Source organism: Aplysia californica, unplaced genomic scaffold (genome assembly GCF_000002075.1).
Source record: "Aplysia californica isolate F4 #8 unplaced genomic scaffold, AplCal3.0 scaffold00086, whole genome shotgun sequence".
In the NCBI taxonomy this organism is placed as follows: domain Eukaryota; kingdom Metazoa; phylum Mollusca; class Gastropoda; order Aplysiida; family Aplysiidae; genus Aplysia; species Aplysia californica.
The window spans coordinates 739,702-758,916 of NW_004797356.1; the positions used below are offsets into that span (position 1 = coordinate 739,702).

Sequence of the window (19,215 nt, forward strand, 5' to 3'; positions counted from 1 at the left end):
AAATTTCAAGGTCAACTCAGAAGCTGATTACAGTTTTTGGTCTTTCATTATTTGTAATTTTAAAAAAAAATTTTTTTGCTATTTCAAACATGAAATAGGAACAAACCAATCACCCTGAGAAAAACAAGGAGAGTTTTTGATCAGAAGAAGCATGTGACCTTGTGAATAACAAAAAATTCTGAAACAACCAATTTCCTTTCTACTAAACAACACTGTGCTGAAACTGAAAGGCAACTTATTGACTACTGTATTCAAAGGGAGAGCAAAGCTCAGTCAGCTAAAGCTACAAAACTGTAGCCACAGAGGTGGTCTTTTGGTGTACGTGTTGCTTGTCAGATTACGAGTATATATATATATGTGTCACAAGGCAGTCGAATCGTCAAACTCGTCAATTTTGGGGCTTATGGAGTGATTGGTAAAAAGCTTTTTCATAGTCTTACTTTCTATGAAAAAAAATACTCATCTATCTTAAATAGAAGCTGAGTTATTTGCAGATAAAAGGAGGTGGCGGTCACCTAATTTCAGAGGTAAAAATAGCAAGAAAATGGCCTGCAAAGTTAGGTGACTTCCAAAGCTTGAGAGTCCTTGAGAACTACAAATTAGATTTTTGTGCATTTAAGCAACATTTTTCAGTAAAAAACACACAGAATGTGCTTTTTAAATGAACGTAAAAGGTGATAAGACAAAAAACATAAATTCTATAAAAATTACCAAACAAGCAAAAAAATTCTGGTTTCTTAAGTTTCATCATTTTGACAAGCGCCTGATTTCTCCACACTGCCTTTCACATATGTATTTGAAAGAATTAGTGTGCAATTAGTATGCATCAAACGTTGATGCAAATCATATTTCAGTGAGAAGCATCTAGATCCATCGGGGAGTGGGTGCTGTAGAAGTACTCCTTGTTATTATGATCATTTATTTATCATTAAAACTGTACCCATGTGTCTGCGCTGATGCATGCTGAGATCGTTCTTGTGTATAAAGGACTTGTCACAGCCTTCAACACTGCACAGGTACGGCCGGTCCGCTGTGTGGATTCTGTGGTGGATCTGCAGGTTTGCTAGAGTACGGAAAGCTTTCCCACAGTCAGGGTATCCACATACATGACTTATGTCTGTGTTGTGACAAGACTGGTGGGCCTGTGAACACAATACAGTTTGTTCAACTGAGTGACCAGTTGTTACCCTAGAATTACGAAGTTTCATCTGCTCAGTACCTACTTTTGAAAAACTTGACGTTAAAAAATTTGAGTCTCTCAAAATGTGAAGCTTTTTCGAAAGAAATTCTTTGAATATTTTGATAATGACTACGAATAATCTTACGATTCTGACAGATTGGTAACTGACCTCAGGGCCTTAGTAACTCAAAATGCCAAAAATGTCACATAGAACTTTGTAATTCTAAGGTACTAAAATGTGTCTTTAAAAAAAAAACAAAAAAACAATCACCATCTCTATCAATTTCACAGCTGTATGATATGTGTGGTTGCAACACTGTTAGTTAACCGAGACTCTGACCTGAAGGAGGAAAAAAACCAATAAACCTACAAACTGGAGGTGAAGCTGTTTCCCACGTAATTAAATGACACGATTCTACTTTGTATAAGTGGAAAAAAATCTCACTTCTTGCATTTTAAAAAAAATGGTCCTAATACTATTACAGTGGGTGTCACATTCAACGAGAAGTCGGCTCCAACAAGGCAATCCTTAATCCCTAATTTTTTTCCTCTATATATCTTTGTGAATGAACGTCAGCTCCATGGAGGCTGCAAACAGACCTAAGTCGCTTTCAGCGAGGTCGCGGTATCTAGATAAAAGCAATTAACGGCCCCAAAAGCGAAGAATTTTCCTCCTTTCTCTCCATCTCCCGCCAAGCACAAGGCTCATCCTCCATTCTAAACACATTGTATTGCTAGATCTAGTGTGCCTCGTAATATGGGCCCCAAAGCCACGAGGATAGGTGAGGGTTGGCTGGCCTACAGTAAGGATGGGAGGGGGTTGGTGGGAATGCGATGCGGGCTGTGTGAAACTGCAAGACTCTGGATGGGTAGGTCTAGATCGAGACCTTCATTTTTTCAATTTTCTTTTCTTCCCCTGATCAGAAAATCCAAGCTCCCGCCTTTACTTTATGTAGATATCTAGATCGAGGCCTAGATGTGAGAGGATATGTTTCCACACGAGAAGTGTTCCGCAAAAAAATAATTTTTTAATGCAGAAATGACAGTGAGAGCATAGCTCAAACACGAGCACACTGATGCTGTTTGAGAATTTCGTCATCAAGGGGAACAACTGTTTTAATTACTGGTATTGGTACATCGTGTAATACAATAACTTGTCTCCTTTCTTTTGTTTAGCCTTAGTCACATTCAACGAGAGGTCCGATCTAATAAGGACAACAAGCTGGTCCTGGAAACCTCGTTGAATGCGACACCCACTGTAACAAAATTTTATTCTAAAAAGTATACATTGCACTGCTATTCATTTTCTTAACCCAACTTATATGAATAATTTGTAGCCATTTTCTGATAAAAATGTTTTCAGGGTTCAGGCATTCTTTCAGTTTTAAGTAACATTAGAAACATTATTTTCATTCAAAACCTCTAGGAAACTATGAGAAGAGACCAGAAATATAAATTAGTACCTGACATTTTTCCTTGGCAGAAAATCTGACACTGCAACCATCGTATTCACACTTGAAGGGGTAGATACCTGAGGATAAAAGTCTATTCATTAACACAATGAGACAGCAGTTTAAAATATTCCAAGACTTAAATTGAAGCAATATTTTTCCATATTATTTCAGAAAGGACAAACAATAGACAGGTATTTACCCCATAGAAACATGTAATGAGATAAGCAACAAATAAAAAGTAGGTTAGAAATAGTAGACTACATAGTTTACCAGTAAATATGCTTTGCTTTTAATTTTCCATTTTTCTAATTTTCCATTGTATTAATGGAAATTCATTCTTTCAATTATTTCGTTAAAAATTCAACAAACAATATATGCATTAGAGACCAATACAATCTCTCAAATCAAATTCTGAAAGAGGACTTACTTTCATCAACGGGTTCACCTGCCAGTACAGACATTTTCTGAGAAAACTCATCCTTTGGGAGAGGCTGTCCATCTGAAATTCATTAAACATGCACTTAACCATATCGAGAAACGAAAGTACAGCCATTCAACACATCACTGTCCCAACAACAAAGAGCAAATCCAATTCTTTTTTCTTATCCCATGAAGCAAAGTCAGATGGAGTGACCCATTTGTTTTACACCAGTGAGGTATTTTTATTCTGTGATTTACAGTGAGAGCAGCAAATCTTCCTAACTGTTTCTCTTAGTGACCTTCCCAAGCTGGGTTTTTTTTTTTCAGAACTGCCTCATTAGATTTCTTTTCATTCCATGAAATTCTCAAAAGAAATCTAAGAAACCACATTTTCCATTAGTCTTTAAATGAAGATAAAAATCTGAATGCTACAATCAATGCTAGAGGAAAAACATGGGATAATATGCTTTAAATAGGAGGCTCACATCATAAGTATATATACCAATATATGTGATGTAGTGATTAGGCGCTTCACCCTCACAGGCAGAAGACATCACTTTGATTTGTGAGTGAATAGAATTTCTATTGAGTTTCTCCCTATTTCTATGAAATTTTAATGGAAGTATTTCATCTATGTCATTCCACATGTGCCTAGTTCATTTTTTTTTAGTTTGAAGAAAATGAACAAGAAAAATAGATCGCTCAAATCAGAGAAATGCCTTAAGTAATCCTGATTTACAATTAGAAATTAAGAACGAAAAAACGAAACACAACAAAACTTTGTTGTAAGTCGCCCCATGATATCTTTATTCTAATAACGGCTTCATCTAGAAACCCCCAAAAATAGGTTTGGGGGCTTGTGGAATAACATAGGTGATTTGGAACTCACTGTGATGGAAATACTTGATGTGCAGGGAAAGGTGTCTCCATAGCGGGTACTTCTCATTACAGTCTCTCTCCGAACACTGCAGCATCAGCATGGGGCTCAAGTTGTCTCTCGTCTCCATGTACTTTGCCACCTTCCATGCCAGGGAAAATATTACAAGAAAATTAGCCTCAATTTGTGTTCTCTTTTGGGGAATAGAGAGAGTTGGGTAGGGACTCATGTTGTTTTTTCTGAACTCATGCCTCTGGATTTAGTAAATTTTGAAGCAAGATGCGAGGTAATTAATAAGGACTTCATATCACAATAGCATTCAGAAAGAGATTCTCAAACTGCAAAAAAATGTTAATGATGTTAAAAAACAACAGCTTGGGATCCATTACACAACATAAAATGAGCAGTTTGAACCATTTGCATTTGAAGTAAACGAAATTAAAGAAATGTCAGAAATGCAAATAGTTCATTTCTTAACTTAATCAACTTGATAGCAAATACAAAAATGCCAAGGATATAAGAAGTAATGGCAGTGCATACCATTATATAAAACATGATTTTTAGGATAAAAAGTAAAACTGAATTCCTAAAAGAGTAAGAGTAGACTATAGAAAAAACAATTCCTCAGCTACATGATGCAAATCAAGTCCTATTTAAAATTTCTGTGCCATGATTGGAGATGAAGGTATTATGTACGAAACAAATCCATACAAAAAACACTGAAAGTCTAGCTTAGACCTATCAATAATAGAGGCAAGGTATTTTAGTTTTTAAATAACTGTATATTCCTGTCTTTCTCTTTTGCCCAAGCAGGGTTCTTCAACTCTGTAAAAAGACAAACATGGTATAGAGCAAATGTATTATGCACAGTAGATCAAACATGTTAAAAGGCTAATTCAGAATAGAGAAATGTATTGTGTACAACAGGTGAAAAATCTGTTTACCTTCTGGGAAAGTTCCTGAAGCTTCTTTTTGGATTGCTTGTTCAGGTGAGTAGGAATGTTGATATTTTGAAAATGTTTACTGTCTTTCTTTTCTTGCTTGCTCTCTTTACTTCTCAGTCGTGTTTTTCGACCATTCATCTCGCAAACATAAGGCTGTACAAAACTGTCGCTGGTTCCTTCAGCAACAATAGGAAAGGACGATGTATCCTTCTCTGCCTCTTCATCAAAATCAGCTTCAGAGGATTGCACAAGTGGAATTTTATCGAAAAGTGTATCTTTCATTTCAGTCAGACTGTCTACATCATCTCCATTGGAAGAAAAAGTTATATCTTTTATCTTCCTCGTCAAATTTGCTGAACACGAAAGAACAGACCTATGATGGTTTTGATGAGAAACAACTTTGCAGGATTGGACAGTCCTAACATTCTTTCTTTTTCCCAAAGAGAAGTGATCCGTAGTGTCTTCAGGAGCATCTCTTTTGAAATTAGACATCACCGCCTGCCTCGTCAGTCTTCTTGTTGTTCTCACTGAGCCCTTATCTTGTGCTTCTCCATGACAAAGCGATCTGTTATCACAAACCTCCCTTTCCGTCCCTGTAGACAGACCTGCCCCAGCTTCAAGAAGAGAAGAGTTTCTCTTTGTACACTTTCTGTGTGTTAACTTTTTTCCACAAGGAATCTTGACAGCTTTTTTCATTTTCTTGTCCAGACTTACATCTGAGAACAGTCAGAGCGAAGGAAGGTTACAAATAAAGTATCAATGCATTCACAACTCCATAAAGAGTACTACACGGGGATGTAAATGGGCATGCTTTAAAAAAATCTGAAAACCTTATGCGACCATCACATTATGAGTGTGATGTGAAAATAAACTGTGTATATGTTTTTGTGCCACTTGAATGTGCGACAAAAACTGCAAGAGTTATTATATTAAGTGCAAGACTCAGGCACAAATGCGCATACTTCAGATAGATTATAAAGAAAAAACTTTATTTTAACTTTACGTTTTGTTGATTTCCACCCCTTCTCCTCTCTCTCACCTTCTATAGCTGGGTTTTCGGGGTTTTTTTATTCACAACATAAAGGTCATAAAAATCTGACATTAGGGAAAATCTGAAACACAAATAAAAATCTTGACACTGTTGCAGCTTACACTGTATCAATACGATAGAATCATGACTTGATAATCCTGCTGTTTCATAACATAGCATGAATTGCCTTCAGTTTTTTAAATGGATGAAAACAATTGATGATTACAGAAATATTAAAACAAAAAGTACACTTGCAATGATTCCAACAAGTTAGGCATCCCATCAAAAACTAAAACTTCCTTGCCAAACACAAGCTATATGGCAGAATATTCTTAAAAAGTATGTACTTACAGCTTAACTGCTCACACAAAATAACTTCTTTCCCAATTCATTGAAAACATTTTTACTGACACTGCCTCTTTCCATTTCAATGAAATGACAGTTTTTCTTACCTCTAGGAAGTGAAATGGCTATTCCTGTAGAAACATGCTGACCGACTGACTCACAATCATTGTCCCAGTCTCCAGTTGCGCTGACTGAACTTGCTTCTTCCATATCTGTTTTCACTTTCTTTTTTAAAGATATCAGCTGGTCATGAATTTCTGTTTCTGAATTAGTTAGTGGTTTAAGTGAATTCATTTGAGAACATGCATCTTTTTCACCACTTCTCACAGAATCTTTTTTCTTCTTTTTGTACAAATTAGTGTTGATTGGTTTTCCAATAATTTTTTGGAGTTCCATCACATTCTGAGGGATTTTTTTGATAGTTGAAAAACATGGTAAGCAAAGTCTTGGCTCAGAAAACAACTTCTCATCATATAAAGAATTGAAATCTTCTGAGGATAGTAGTAATTGAAGCTTTTTCTTGACTTCATGCTTATAGCTCTTAGAGCCACGTAAAAGCTGCTTTTTTGAGCCAAGTGCAGTCCAACATATCACACAGTTAGTTTTGCAAAATTCTTTTTCTATTTTTTTCTCATTCATGGTCTTCTTTCTCATTGTCACAATTGTCTACACTTCACCATAAGTGACAGAAATCCAAAGTCTTTGAAACCCTGAAATGATATAAAAAAAACAACAACATTCCAATGTTATGGAAAGACAGTACCTGCTGGAGACAAGCTTATCATCTTCATGTTTTCACTGGAATATTGCCTTATTTCATGAACATGCCAGAAGAAATCTTTATTTCTAAATCTGAGAAAAAAGAAATATTGAAATTACAATCAAAGATAACTTAAATAATGAATTTAAATCATTACCAGCTTTTTGCAGTACCAATGCTCCAATGCTAAAACTGCTAAATGTAAGCATTTGATAATAGGCAACAGGATAAAGTGTGGGGTTTATTCTTGATAAAGAGGCTGCCAAACTTACAACTGTAAGGAAAGGTGCTTATCACAAATTTAGCTCAATTTACTGAAAGAATGTACCTAGATGACATTCGTGAAAGAAAAAGCATCTTGTTATACAGTGGCGTCTAAAAGAAACTTGAAAATGTAATCACCCAATAATTGTGTTAATGCCTTGCACTACCCACTCATGCAGCATACCAATTTAAAGCTAAATAAATTCAGCATAGATAATTCATCTATGTCAGGAGACACTTGATAAAGTATCACTCAAAATTGACTTGAAAAAATCAGGCTTGGTAAAGTTGTGCAAAATCAAAGAAATGCAAAATTGTCTTTGCGAGTGTTTTGAGGTGCATCAATATTGATAGAATGGACATACAAGGCATATCCAATGTATGGAGAATTTTGTCTCTCCAATAAACAATATTTCATTACGATATTTTATCACGATAGTTCTTTTTTTAAAAACGGAAAACAGAGCAATCACAAATACCACGCAAAACAAGGACTTAACAATAATAAATGTGTTCATTGGTATTTTGCTTAGAAGCTATTGGTTTTGTTTAGTGCACGAACCTTGTGGGCATTGACTCTATTAAATTTTGGACATAATTATCTGTCATTTCATCCCAAATATCATAGTGAGTTGCAAACAAAGGGTCTGAATTGGGAGCAAAGTCATTTTCGTTCAATTGCTGTCATGGTACTTCACATACCTGTAGGATTCATACCGGGGCTATTTATTGGTGATCACTCCAAGGTCGATTTAATTTGGTTTTCCAAGAATTGTCCAGTGGCATTGGTATGCATGGGGATGTCTACTTGAATGACACTATGATGAAAATAAAGGTAAGACATGACATTCCAGCACTTGCACGATGTAGTCCACTAAACCAAGCAATCCAGGGATTCTCAAATAGGCGGTTTTGTTCATTTCTTCCCAGACCACCTAAAACCATGGCAGTTTCGTGGCCTCTGTTCCTCAATGACAAATGATTATGTTCAACATTTAACTAGCACAGTCCATGAGCAAAAAAGGTTTCGTGCGCTACACGAAACCAAAACCTTCTAAATAAAAACAAAACATCAATGAGCACATGTTATGTTAGGTCCAGGTTTTACGTGGTATTTGCGACTGCTCTGTTCTCCTATCTGTTTGAAAATGCAGAGACAACAATATATTCTCTTTTCATGTGATATTTAATACAATAGAACCTGTGTAAGACGGAAACGCAAGGGAGCTTGAAAAAAATTCCGTCTTAGACATTTTCCGTCTTAGACAGGGGAATTTAGGGGTGGGGGTTCAAAGGCTCAGCCGGTGGGATCAAGGATCGCTTGTCCGATCGGCAAGCAGTGGTCAAAACTTCACACCTCTCAGTTGCTATCCTGTCTGATAGTGACATGCATCAGTCTTACTTATCCAATTACCACCAGTGCTTGCCTTTCATAGGACCACTGTTTGACCTATTAAAAACAGAAACGTTTGAACACCTCCTTTGCTGCCACCCTTAGTCCTACCCACCAATGCCACCCCTCACTGTCATCATTGTAACAACGATTCGAGGAACTCTTTTCTCAGCAGGCCGTACGCATTGGTCAATCTAATTTCACACCTCTGGCTTCTGGCTACCCAGGAAAGTTTCCGTAGTGGCTGGCTACTCGAGCACTCTCACGGGCAGTCGTGAGATATCACACCCACACTACACTGACCATCTGTAGCGCTCAGTGCTCATATGATGGGGTAACATAGAGTAACTTCTACTCTACCCCAATTGCACCCCTACTCCCCTTCCTCGCCCAGCGGCATGGCCATGGCGTTAAGTTTAGAGCCGGCGGAATCAAACTTGCGAGTTTTGTTTCAAATCAGGGCTGAGCGGGCAAAGCATTTTCCGTCTTAGACAGGTGAAACCCTCGGAAGGGAGCGGATTTTTCTTTCCGTTTAGACATGAGTCTAATGCATTTATATGATAGTATAGCTATAACTTACTGTGTAGAAGAGCCATGGGCCACATATATATAACATTATCATTGTCAGTTATCATTATTAAGTCTGTAACTGTAATTTAGTTTCTTGTTACACCAGGCAAAATAACTGAAAAATGAATAGATATATATATATATATATATATATATATATATATATATATATATATATATATATATATATAGAGAGAGAGAGAGAGAGAGAGAGAGAGAGAGAGAGAGAGAGAGAGAGAGAGAGAGAGAGAGAGAGGTCCTATATTCATGTGGTTATATGATCAGAGTTCGGCAACTCATGCTATTTCCTCCCATAAATATCACTAGATTTTCAGCATTTTCACTTTTATGGGGTTACTTTCCATGCTGTTAATATACTTGCTTGTGTTTATCTAAACATCTTTCGTTGTTTTGTTTTTTTAGTAATCAAGCAAAGGAGTAATTAAAATTTCAATGCTAACTTGTTATTATATTGTTCATCAAAAACTTAATAACTATGAGTAGAGATATAATGAAAACCAAGCAGGAATGTTTCCACTTCTCAATCCTTTTATCAGTCACATTAGAAACTTATAAATCATTGATTCAATCGCAAGTTAATTGGCCATGGATGTCTAGTACTGATTATGCCGACCATAATAAACTGAGTTCCAGAACTTGTATATATATCTAACATTGCTATTTCACTGCCTATATCATAGACAAAGACAAAGGAACTTGGGACCATATTGTGAGGGCTGACAGCCAATGTACAAACGTGTGAGTGTGTGTGAGTGTGATGGTGGAAGGAAAAGCTATCATGAGTCTAATTACTTTTTTCACCATTTATAATAGATAGCATTTGTATAGCGCAAATTCCCGCTCAACTGCAAGCTCCATGCACTTCACAATCTATACTAGTATTACCCCAGCAGACCTGAGAGCATTCTGAAACAAACTCAACTTTCTGGGAAGCATACAGTGCAAGCAGCCATTTATAGGTGCTAAAACACTAACATACTGACAAGATCTTTCGCTGTCTATGGCCAGGTACCCATTTCCACCTGGGTGTAGTGAGGAAAATTCGTGTAAGTGCCTTTCCCAAGGACACAACGTCGGGCCTGCGTCTCGAACCCCCCGACCCCGCAACCTTACGATTACGAGTCCAGTAGCCTAACCACTAGGCCACCGACGCCACCGTTTCTTGAACTCCTCACCCCCAATTAAGTTGACTTTGACTCTAATCATTGATAATTGATTCTATCCTTAAAGATCAACTATCATTTATAACAATAAAGGGGAGATGTAATTTTGGGTAAATGTCTCGTATCTAGGTCTACTGGAACGACAGAAATATCACCATCAGACCCAAGATCAGACTGAAGCGTTTCCTGGTCAAGTCAGTATTTTTGTGAGTGTGAAACCTGGACCTTGAATGCAGACCTTGAAAGAAGGATCAAAGCTGTGGAGATGAGATGCTCCCGAAAAATCCTTGGTATCTCACACAAAGATCACATCACAAATGATGAAGTCAAACAAAGAATCAAAAATGAAATTGGACCATATGCTGATCTCACTCTGGTCAGGAAACGCAACTGCAATGGTATGGACACATCATCCATTCATCCGGCCTTGCCAAGACAATCCTGCAAGGCTGTGTCAAGGGAAAAAGGAGCGGAGGCAGACCGAAGAAGAGTTGGGAGGACAACATCAAGGAATGGACAGGCCTGGAACTCAAAGATACGCTCAGGAAAGCTGAAGACCAGAAGGAATGGAGGAAGCTGGTGGCAAAATCTTCAATCTAAATGCCTCGGAGGACAGGTCTATGGGATAGGTCTGTCCCTGTAGGATTATGCGATTGTGCGGCCGCGTTTTTTTCGCATAATTCTGCAACATTTGCATAATGTTGGATTCCCCGCGTTTTTTCAAGTTTTTTCCCTTTTTTTCACAAAACAATTAATTAACGCCTCGCCCTGTGACTAAAGGGAAGTAATCACCGTAATAAGTCTCATTTAAGTGACAAGTTGGTTATTTCCCTTGTTAAAAGATGTTGATAATGGGTTGGGATTTTGTTCCTTGAGTGGCTTGAGCAAGTTCAATTTTTCAATCCATCAAAAGCTTTTGTTCTCATGTCTGCCGATGTTTCATGTTTGACAGGTGTCTCTGGTTTTAGTAATGTGCCAGCATCAGAGGTCCAGATGTCCTTTTTTTTTTTTACATTTTTCTTTCCTCTATAGAGATCTATATAAAGTCCCGCATTGGAAAGGCACAGGCTGCATTTATTTCTTTGAGCAGGATTTGGAGGACCAGGGATATCTCATTACGAACAAAGCTTAGAATTTTAAACTCAAATGTGAAGTCAGTCTTGTTGTATGGATGTGAGACGTGCATAAAGAGGATCCAGGTTTTCTTGAACAAGTGTCTGAGGAGGCTGCTGAGGATCGAATGGACAGACAGGATCACCAACGAGGAGGTATTAAGAAGAACCAGACAGAGCCCGGTCAGAGATGAGGTGGAAAGAAGACGTTGGTGATGGATTGGACACACTCTCAGGAAGTCAAGCAGCTGCATAACAAGAAAAGTGTTATATTGGAACCCACAGGGTAAAAGATCAAGGAGAAGACCTCGTGGAACCTGGAGAAGAGTCACAGAACTGGATGTACAGAAAAGTGGGAAGACGTGGAGTGAAATCGAGCGACTAGCCCAGGACAGGGAAAGGTGGAGAGTGTTTGTTCGTAGCCTATATCCTGACCCAGGGTGAGAAAGGCAAAGATGATGATGATAGAGATCTAGATCTACTGCTGAAAGTTACAGAGATTATAAAATATGTTTTGGTTGCTTTTTTTTTTCTGACAGATGTGTATTGTTTTCTTTCGAAATACACAACAAATCACTGATACTGATATGTTCTGTTTTCAATTTTTCTGCACATAAAACATGAAAATCATGAAAATTCTTGCTGAAAAAGTGCAAAATATGTTACGAATGGTGTTACGGTAACTTGCATAATAATTTGTGCATAATTTTGCTTTTTTGTGCATAATTTGGCCATCTAAATTTGCATATAATTCTACGGGGACAGATAGGTGAAGGTCTACTTGTTGAGTCAGACGATGAAGGAGAGAAAAATGATGAAGACAAAGCTAAAACTGATCAGTGGGGCATCATCAGAAAATAAGGATCAGCCAAGAGAAACATTGAATTAAAACTTAAATCTTTATGTTTTGGTCCATTTTGGAGTTAATTTATTGATATTACTATGTTTGGTTGCTTTTTTATTGACAATTTTTTATGTTTGACTTTGTATAAAAACAAATTTATATGATCGCTTTTCTCAAAGGGAAAGGAATAATTTTTTAAACAACATCTTAGGTGGGATCGGGTCAAAGGACCCACAGATCAATCACTGCAAATTCAATGGCTTTAGAGCAAAAAGAAAATTAACCCAGCCTATGGATACATTGAACATTTTCAGTTGGTAGGAAATTTAGAATTTTGCCTGGGTGGCGGCCGAAGCCTACTCTTATCGATATTAGACCACCAAGGGATCTTTTACGAGTGCAACTTGCACGGGACCTCCAAGATTTTTCGCCCTAGTCCAAGATGTTACGAGGCAGGCTGGGCGGCGTCTTTGGAAATTGCCTTCCCGTTCCATTGGCAGACATTTTGAAACTGATAATTTGCCATGTAAACGTGAAGAAGATTGTGTGTGTGCTTTTTGTATATTATTATTTTTGCACGGGGGGCAAGCCCCCTGAACCCCCCCACCCCCACTAACAGGGGGATAAGCCCCCCTCAAACCTCCCACTGTTATGGCTAGTGCGCATTAATATACACATATAAACACGGCGGGTCCACCAAAGTTCAATCCGGCCAAACTAATACAAAAAAGGCAGAAAAATATTACAGGCTAATGTGGAAGGGTTCACTTAGCCTACATGGCCACTTTTGTCCTTAGCAATCACTTCTGTTTCTTTTATGTAAACAAACGGGAAGGCCATTTCCAAAGAGCCACAGCTGGGCTATGACTAGCCTATGTTGTTGCAGTTGTCTCCAAAAACAATAATTTCAATTCAATGAGATATTTCGATTTTGTGTTAGGCAACCTCTATTCTCACCGCGCAGGCGAGCGAGGCTTTTAGCTATTCTCACCCGATGTGCATTCACAGTGATAGCCAAGGCCAACCAGTGTAGCGTTCACCCTTAACAAACGTTCCAGCGCCTTTGTGTTGAAAGCGTGCAATTTTGTCTGCGGGCAGTGAGAGAGAGACAAAGAGAAAAAGAGAGAGAGAGAGAGAGGGGGGGAGGGAGAGAGCAGAGAGAGAGAGAGAGAGAGAGAGAGAGAGAGAGGGGAGTAGCGCGAGAACTTCCGGGCAAAACAAAATGGTGACCCACGTAGTTTGGCTCGATTAAAAAAGTTAAATAGCTGTAGCATCTCTGTAGACGACTTAATTAATTTACTTAAATTTTGTGTTTTAACATCATTTTTTATCTTTGTTTTTGTCAATTTGATCGTCCACACCGATAGACAGTATTCAGAAAGAGACAGAGAGATCTCGAGAGAGGAGGAGTAGATCTTGCGAGAACTTCCAGGCAAAACAAAATGGCAACCCGTGTAGTTTGGCTCGATTCGAAAAGTGAAATAGCCATAGCATCTTTGTAGACGATCAAATTAGCTTACTTTTGGGCTACGTCATTTTTTCTTTGCTTTTGTCAATTTGATCATCCACACCGGTAGACAGTGTGTATATTCTGAAATGAGGAAAAACATGTCTTGTTTCACACCAGGTGGGAATAGCCAACGCTGGAAAGTCTCACCCCGGGTGAGAGGTCGATTGTATTTTTATTCTTACTGTGGGTGAGGATAGCCACTTCCTTTGTGTTAACTTTCAAGTGTCGTTCAGTGACAGCTAAATCTGGATCGAAGTGGCTAGTGGCTAGCCTGAGAGAGAGTCTAGTGATTATTCGGACTCGAGTCCGAATATGAAAAAATGTTATTCGGACTCTAATTCTTGTCCTGCATCACTTCCGACTTCCTGTGACTAGTGACTCCGGCTTCCTGTCCTGCCTCACTCGTGACTCGCCTCAGGCTGGGTAGAGACCGGGATTACTTCGGGCAAAAAGGCGTTTTGTGCAGGAGCCGAGTTTTTATTTTATGATGAATTTGAGGCCAGCCTGAAAAGTTCGCTTCTAATAAATGTTTATTTGTCAAGAGATCATCAGAAGCAATTAAAGATGGCTCGTTAGCGTGTGTCAAGGTCGGATGGGCAGCCTGCACACGTGTGGCTGTGTGCGTGTCAGGGAGGGGGTGGGGGGCACTATCGGTCCGGGCGTTGAACGTCCCATACGCGTCAGTCTTTTTCCCCCTGGCAACTGATCATTATTACAATAATAAGCTAATCTTGACGTAGATCTACGTAATGAATTGTGCACTGGTCTATGGAATCAAAAGTTACCGTATGCTTTTTCTTGGTAAACAATCGAGATGACACAGGCTTGTGTATTTGAACGAATCGGTCTTTTTTTTACACAGCTCATAATATTGCAGGTGCCAGGTGGTCTGCTAATCTTCAATTTTACCTTTTTCTACAACAAAGAAAGTGGGAAACATGGGGGGGCGTATCAATGAGGCGGCGGGCATCGGATCGGCAGAAAAGGTGTGGGGGAAGCTAAAAATGGCGAAAAATGGAAGCACTGAACGTTAGACCTATAGAACGAAGACACTTCCTTTTTTCCGGACCCGAGCCCGAATATCATTTTTTCATATTGGGACTCGAGTCCGAATAAGAATTTTTTTTATTCGGACTCGAGTCCGAATATGAAAAAATGTTATTCGGACTCGAGTCCGAATAACGACGGCCTTAATTTTAACGAAGTGTATACAGACCCGGTAACCGGGAACAAAGTTACGAAGTATACAGACCCGGTAGGTGAACTCTTTTGTGATTTCGGAAAGTTTCAGCGCCCAGACCCTGTAGTGTGTTTGTGTGTGTGTGTGTGTGTGTGTGTGTGTGTGTGTGTGTGTGTGTGTGTGTGTGTGGTGTGTGTGTGTGTGTGTGTGTGTGTGTGTGTGTGCGTGTGTGTGTGTGTGTGAGTTAGAGAGAGAGAGAGAGAGAGAGAGAGAGAGAGAGAGAGAGAGAGAGCTGGGGGAAGTGTTAGCAAAATGTATATCAGTTGGCAGGAGGGAACGAGAGAAAGATAGTGAGAAATAGGTGGGGAGAGAGAAAGAGAGAGACAAACAAGCAAAAAGAGAATGCGAGCGGTACACAGAGACAGAGGACAGAGGAGAGAGAGAGAGAGAGAGAGAGAGAGAGAGAGAGAGAGAGAGAGAGAGAGAGAGAGAAAGAGACTGCTCGGTTGAAATTATGACATATAGGCCTAATATTGTTCTTTTCTTCAAATTGTGATTCCTCCAACTCCAAAACAGAGGAAAAACGATCGTTCATCGAAAAGACATCCGCAATCTTCATTTAGATTTAGATCTAGATTCTAGATCTAGATCTAGGCTAGCCTCGAAACTAGATCAATGATTTATATCTGTCTGTCTAGATCTAGACCTAGGCCATAGATCTAGAAGAACCTAGGTCTACCCTGAGCCAAGAGGGCGCTGAAACTTTCTGAAATCACAAAAGTGTAACTTGCCTACCGGGTCTGTCTACTTTGAGACTTTGCTCCCGGTTACCGGGTCTGTATACACTCCCTAATTTTAATACAAACTCTTGCTAGCTTACTAGATCTACAGATCTAGATCTAGATCTAGATATATAGACTGTAGATCTAGATTTTAGATCTAGATCTCTATATAGATCTAGATCTAATCTAGATTCTAGTCTAGATCTAGATTTCTAGTCTAGATTGTAGTTGTTAGGCTACACTTACTTGATTAAATTTAGTTACACAAACAACACTCGTCTTTCACTGTGTAGTAGAATATAAGCAGCATGCCTGTGCGTCAAACCAAGAAAAAAGCAATTATATGTACGTATGCAACTTGGAATATTACATTATTTATAAAAACGATCTTCCAGCCACTGCTGAGCGTTTCCGTTGGCTGTCTTTTGTCACAGTCGACACTGTTGTTTTCACTGTTGTTTGATGCGTTGAGCAGATTTCTACCCTGCGTTAAACATTGGTAATATGGTTTACTTTAGTCCCCAGCAGTCTACAAATTTGAATTGCGTGGGTTCCGGCTACTTAGATATTAGATCCGTTGTAATTATAATTAATTATCAGATAATAATTATAACAACATTTTTTTATATTTTGTGTAGCTAGAATTATTGCACTGATATGGTCAGATATATGCATTGTGCTGACACCAATTTATCCTCTCTTTCTTTATTTTAATTTAGGCCCCTATGTAGCCTAGAAATGTAAAGGGCGTATAATAATATAGCGAAAAAACCATCTAGGGCAGACGTGGCGGCTCGTGGTTTATAGAACTGACCGGTCATCATTCACATAGACTCTTTCTTGCTCCCCCCCCCCCCCACCCGCTTCCTTCACAAAACACACACACGCGCGTACTCGCGCGCACGCGCACGCACACACATACACACAAACACACACACTCAAACACATTCTCTCTCTCTCTCTCTCTCTCTCTCTCTCTCTCTCTCTCTCTCTCTCTCTCTCTCTCTCTCTCTCTCTCTCTCTCTCTCTCTCTCTCTCTCTCTCTCTCTCTCTCTCTCTCTCCTCATTTTATACCCCTACTTTCGCCATCCCCGCCCCGCCCTCCACACACACACACACACACACACACACACACACACACACACACACACACACACACACACACACACACACACACACTCCACTGTAAACATTTTAATATAATGTGAAAGAGCTGAATTACGGCCGTGTCAAGAAACAATATTATGATTAATGTATGATGGAAGTTACTGAGTTAATAGAAACTGACTTGAACGGCATAGAAAAAGAAACACTACTAGAGTCTATGCAAGAAAGCAAACTGAAAGTGAGAAGCGCAATAAACTGCTGGTCTTCGCTTTCGTTACTTTAACCAAAGACTTTTACTTTCTACACACCCTCACACAATATCGACGTGCACTCGACCTGTAAATATGTAATAAGAACAGTACCGAATGGTGGCAAAAAGTCAATTGATACTGTACCAATGACGCTGTCCCATGCAGATTATGTCTACTGTCAGATACTATACAAAGCTGGACAAAGTTAGCACACAACAGTTTTCCATCTTTATGTAATCAAACGTTCTTCATCACACTTCTCAGCTCTCAGAACACTGTTGTAACAAAGTGGGGAAGTGTGGCAAATGCTAATTATAGAACTTGGTGTCTGTCTGGGGTGACAATGGATAAAGGGAGGGAAGGGAGGGGGTATGCCTATTGTTTTCGGCCCAGACTCTGACAGCTGAGAGCCTATCGCTCCTCGTTATAATTCTTCTTATATATATCTTCACTAGACGATTTCTCTTTTCGCCGGCTAGACTCATATGGGGCCAGATACGGTATTAGTGGGGAGAAAGCGATGAATAATCACCAAACAGGAACTATAGGTTGCTAAAAATTCAATAAAACAAAAAAGATTAGTGCCATGCTGACAATAAATGTCCTGATGATAGTTAGAGAAAGGCTGAATGATAAGTACATGTATTGCTGATAAATAATACATGTGTCTGTTCTGCTCAAGACTCATTACAGTCTCATAATTGATTTTGTAAGCAACACAGAGGCCAATTTGGCAATCAAGGGATGCTATATTCGCTCTTAGGGCAGTCGATGGATTTGCCCAGTGGACTGTAGCCGCCATGATAGTTTGTCCTCATACGAAGTTCCGTGACGTAACGGCTTGACGGGAGACGATTTAAATTAACGAGCGGGTGCGATAAGCAAAGGTGAAGGAATGAGTCTCTGTCGCGACGAAACAGTAGAGAATCCCACTGTCTATTTGAACGCCTCCAAATCGGCCTAGTGCATTTTAAATGATAATACATGTTTATTCGGATTTACTTAAAACTGAATGAAAATCATCATCAGCAATAAATCTCTTGTCAATAGTCCAGCTGACAAAAATTTGACAGGCACCGTAACAAACCGCCCCTGATCTAGGGCCAAATGAAAAATCGTTACATAACGCTTAACATTTGATTTTTGCTAAAGCAATTAATGTTTGAGATGGAATTTGAATATTATCTATTTCTTAAGCACACGTGTTTAATTCCTGTGCTGATAATTAGCACGTGATCTCGCCAGAGACCGTATTTTTAAAGATAATAATTATTATTGGCCTAGGCTAAGGGCCTAGATTTTTAGTTCAAATCGGTAAAATTGGTGAAAACTGAATTTTTGAATTTGCGATTATTCGAGGAGACAGAGATGACTACTAAGGGGGGAGGGGGGGGGGGCTACACCCCAAAGCCCCGATTCAGTTCAAAATTATGGAATTTGAGTTGTAGGCATTTGTAGCTTCGTCAGCCTCTCCTACAACTATTTCATTTCGTAAGAACCCCAAAAACCGAATTTTTTCTCATACCGGGCATGTTTCTCACCACCATTTCCTTATAAAGTCAATATTTTATTTTTCTTTACCGGCCGTTTTCTCAAACCGCGACTTTTGTCTACACGTTTTTGAATAACTCCACCATTTTTCTTCCAATCTTCATGAAATTTTCACAGAATTAAGAGAAGATGTAATAGTAAAAATTTGTCTGTTGAATTTTTTATATTTTGGAACAGTTTTTTGTTGGTGGTGTCTTGAGTGTGAATTTTCACGTATTTTTTTTTTTTGCTAACTTGAATGGTAGCCTACCTCAGAAAAAAAATTCATTAAAATTTTAAAAATCCGTTTAGGAAAAAAACAACAGACTAATTTTTAGATTTAATGTTTGTTAACACGCATCATCATTGCCTTTCTCACCCTGCACCAGGGTATAGGCCACGGACAAACACCCTCCACTTTTCTCTATCCTGGGCTAGCTTCTTGATGCTATTCCATGTCTTCCCACTTTTCTGTACA

General features: G+C 38.9%; 1 protein-coding gene across 3 annotated transcripts in view; it reads right to left on the bottom strand.

Annotated features, from left to right (window-relative positions):
* The window catches only part of LOC101848423 (zinc finger protein 91), a 39,071-nt gene extending 22,732 nt beyond the window's left edge, over positions 1-16,339 (bottom strand). Inside the window, exons 1-8 of one of the 3 annotated variants that reach the window (XM_013080446.2) lie at positions 16,096-16,213; positions 7,977-8,092; positions 6,358-6,960; positions 4,876-5,591; positions 3,944-4,073; positions 3,062-3,133; positions 2,644-2,711; positions 941-1,142 (exon numbers count right to left, since the gene is read on the bottom strand). In XM_013080446.2, the coding sequence (XP_012935900.1) occupies positions 941-1,142; positions 2,644-2,711; positions 3,062-3,133; positions 3,944-4,073; positions 4,876-5,591; positions 6,358-6,904 (1,735 nt within the window). In that variant the 5' untranslated portion in view covers positions 6,905-6,960; positions 7,977-8,092; positions 16,096-16,213. Of the gene's footprint in view, positions 1-940; positions 1,143-2,643; positions 2,712-3,061; positions 3,134-3,943; positions 4,074-4,875; positions 5,592-6,357; positions 6,961-7,976; positions 8,093-16,095 lie in introns of all 3 variants that reach the window. The other 2 variants (XM_005094628.3, XM_005094629.3) reach the window with 2 other exon arrangements.
* Positions 16,340-19,215: the final 2,876 nt, after the last annotated feature.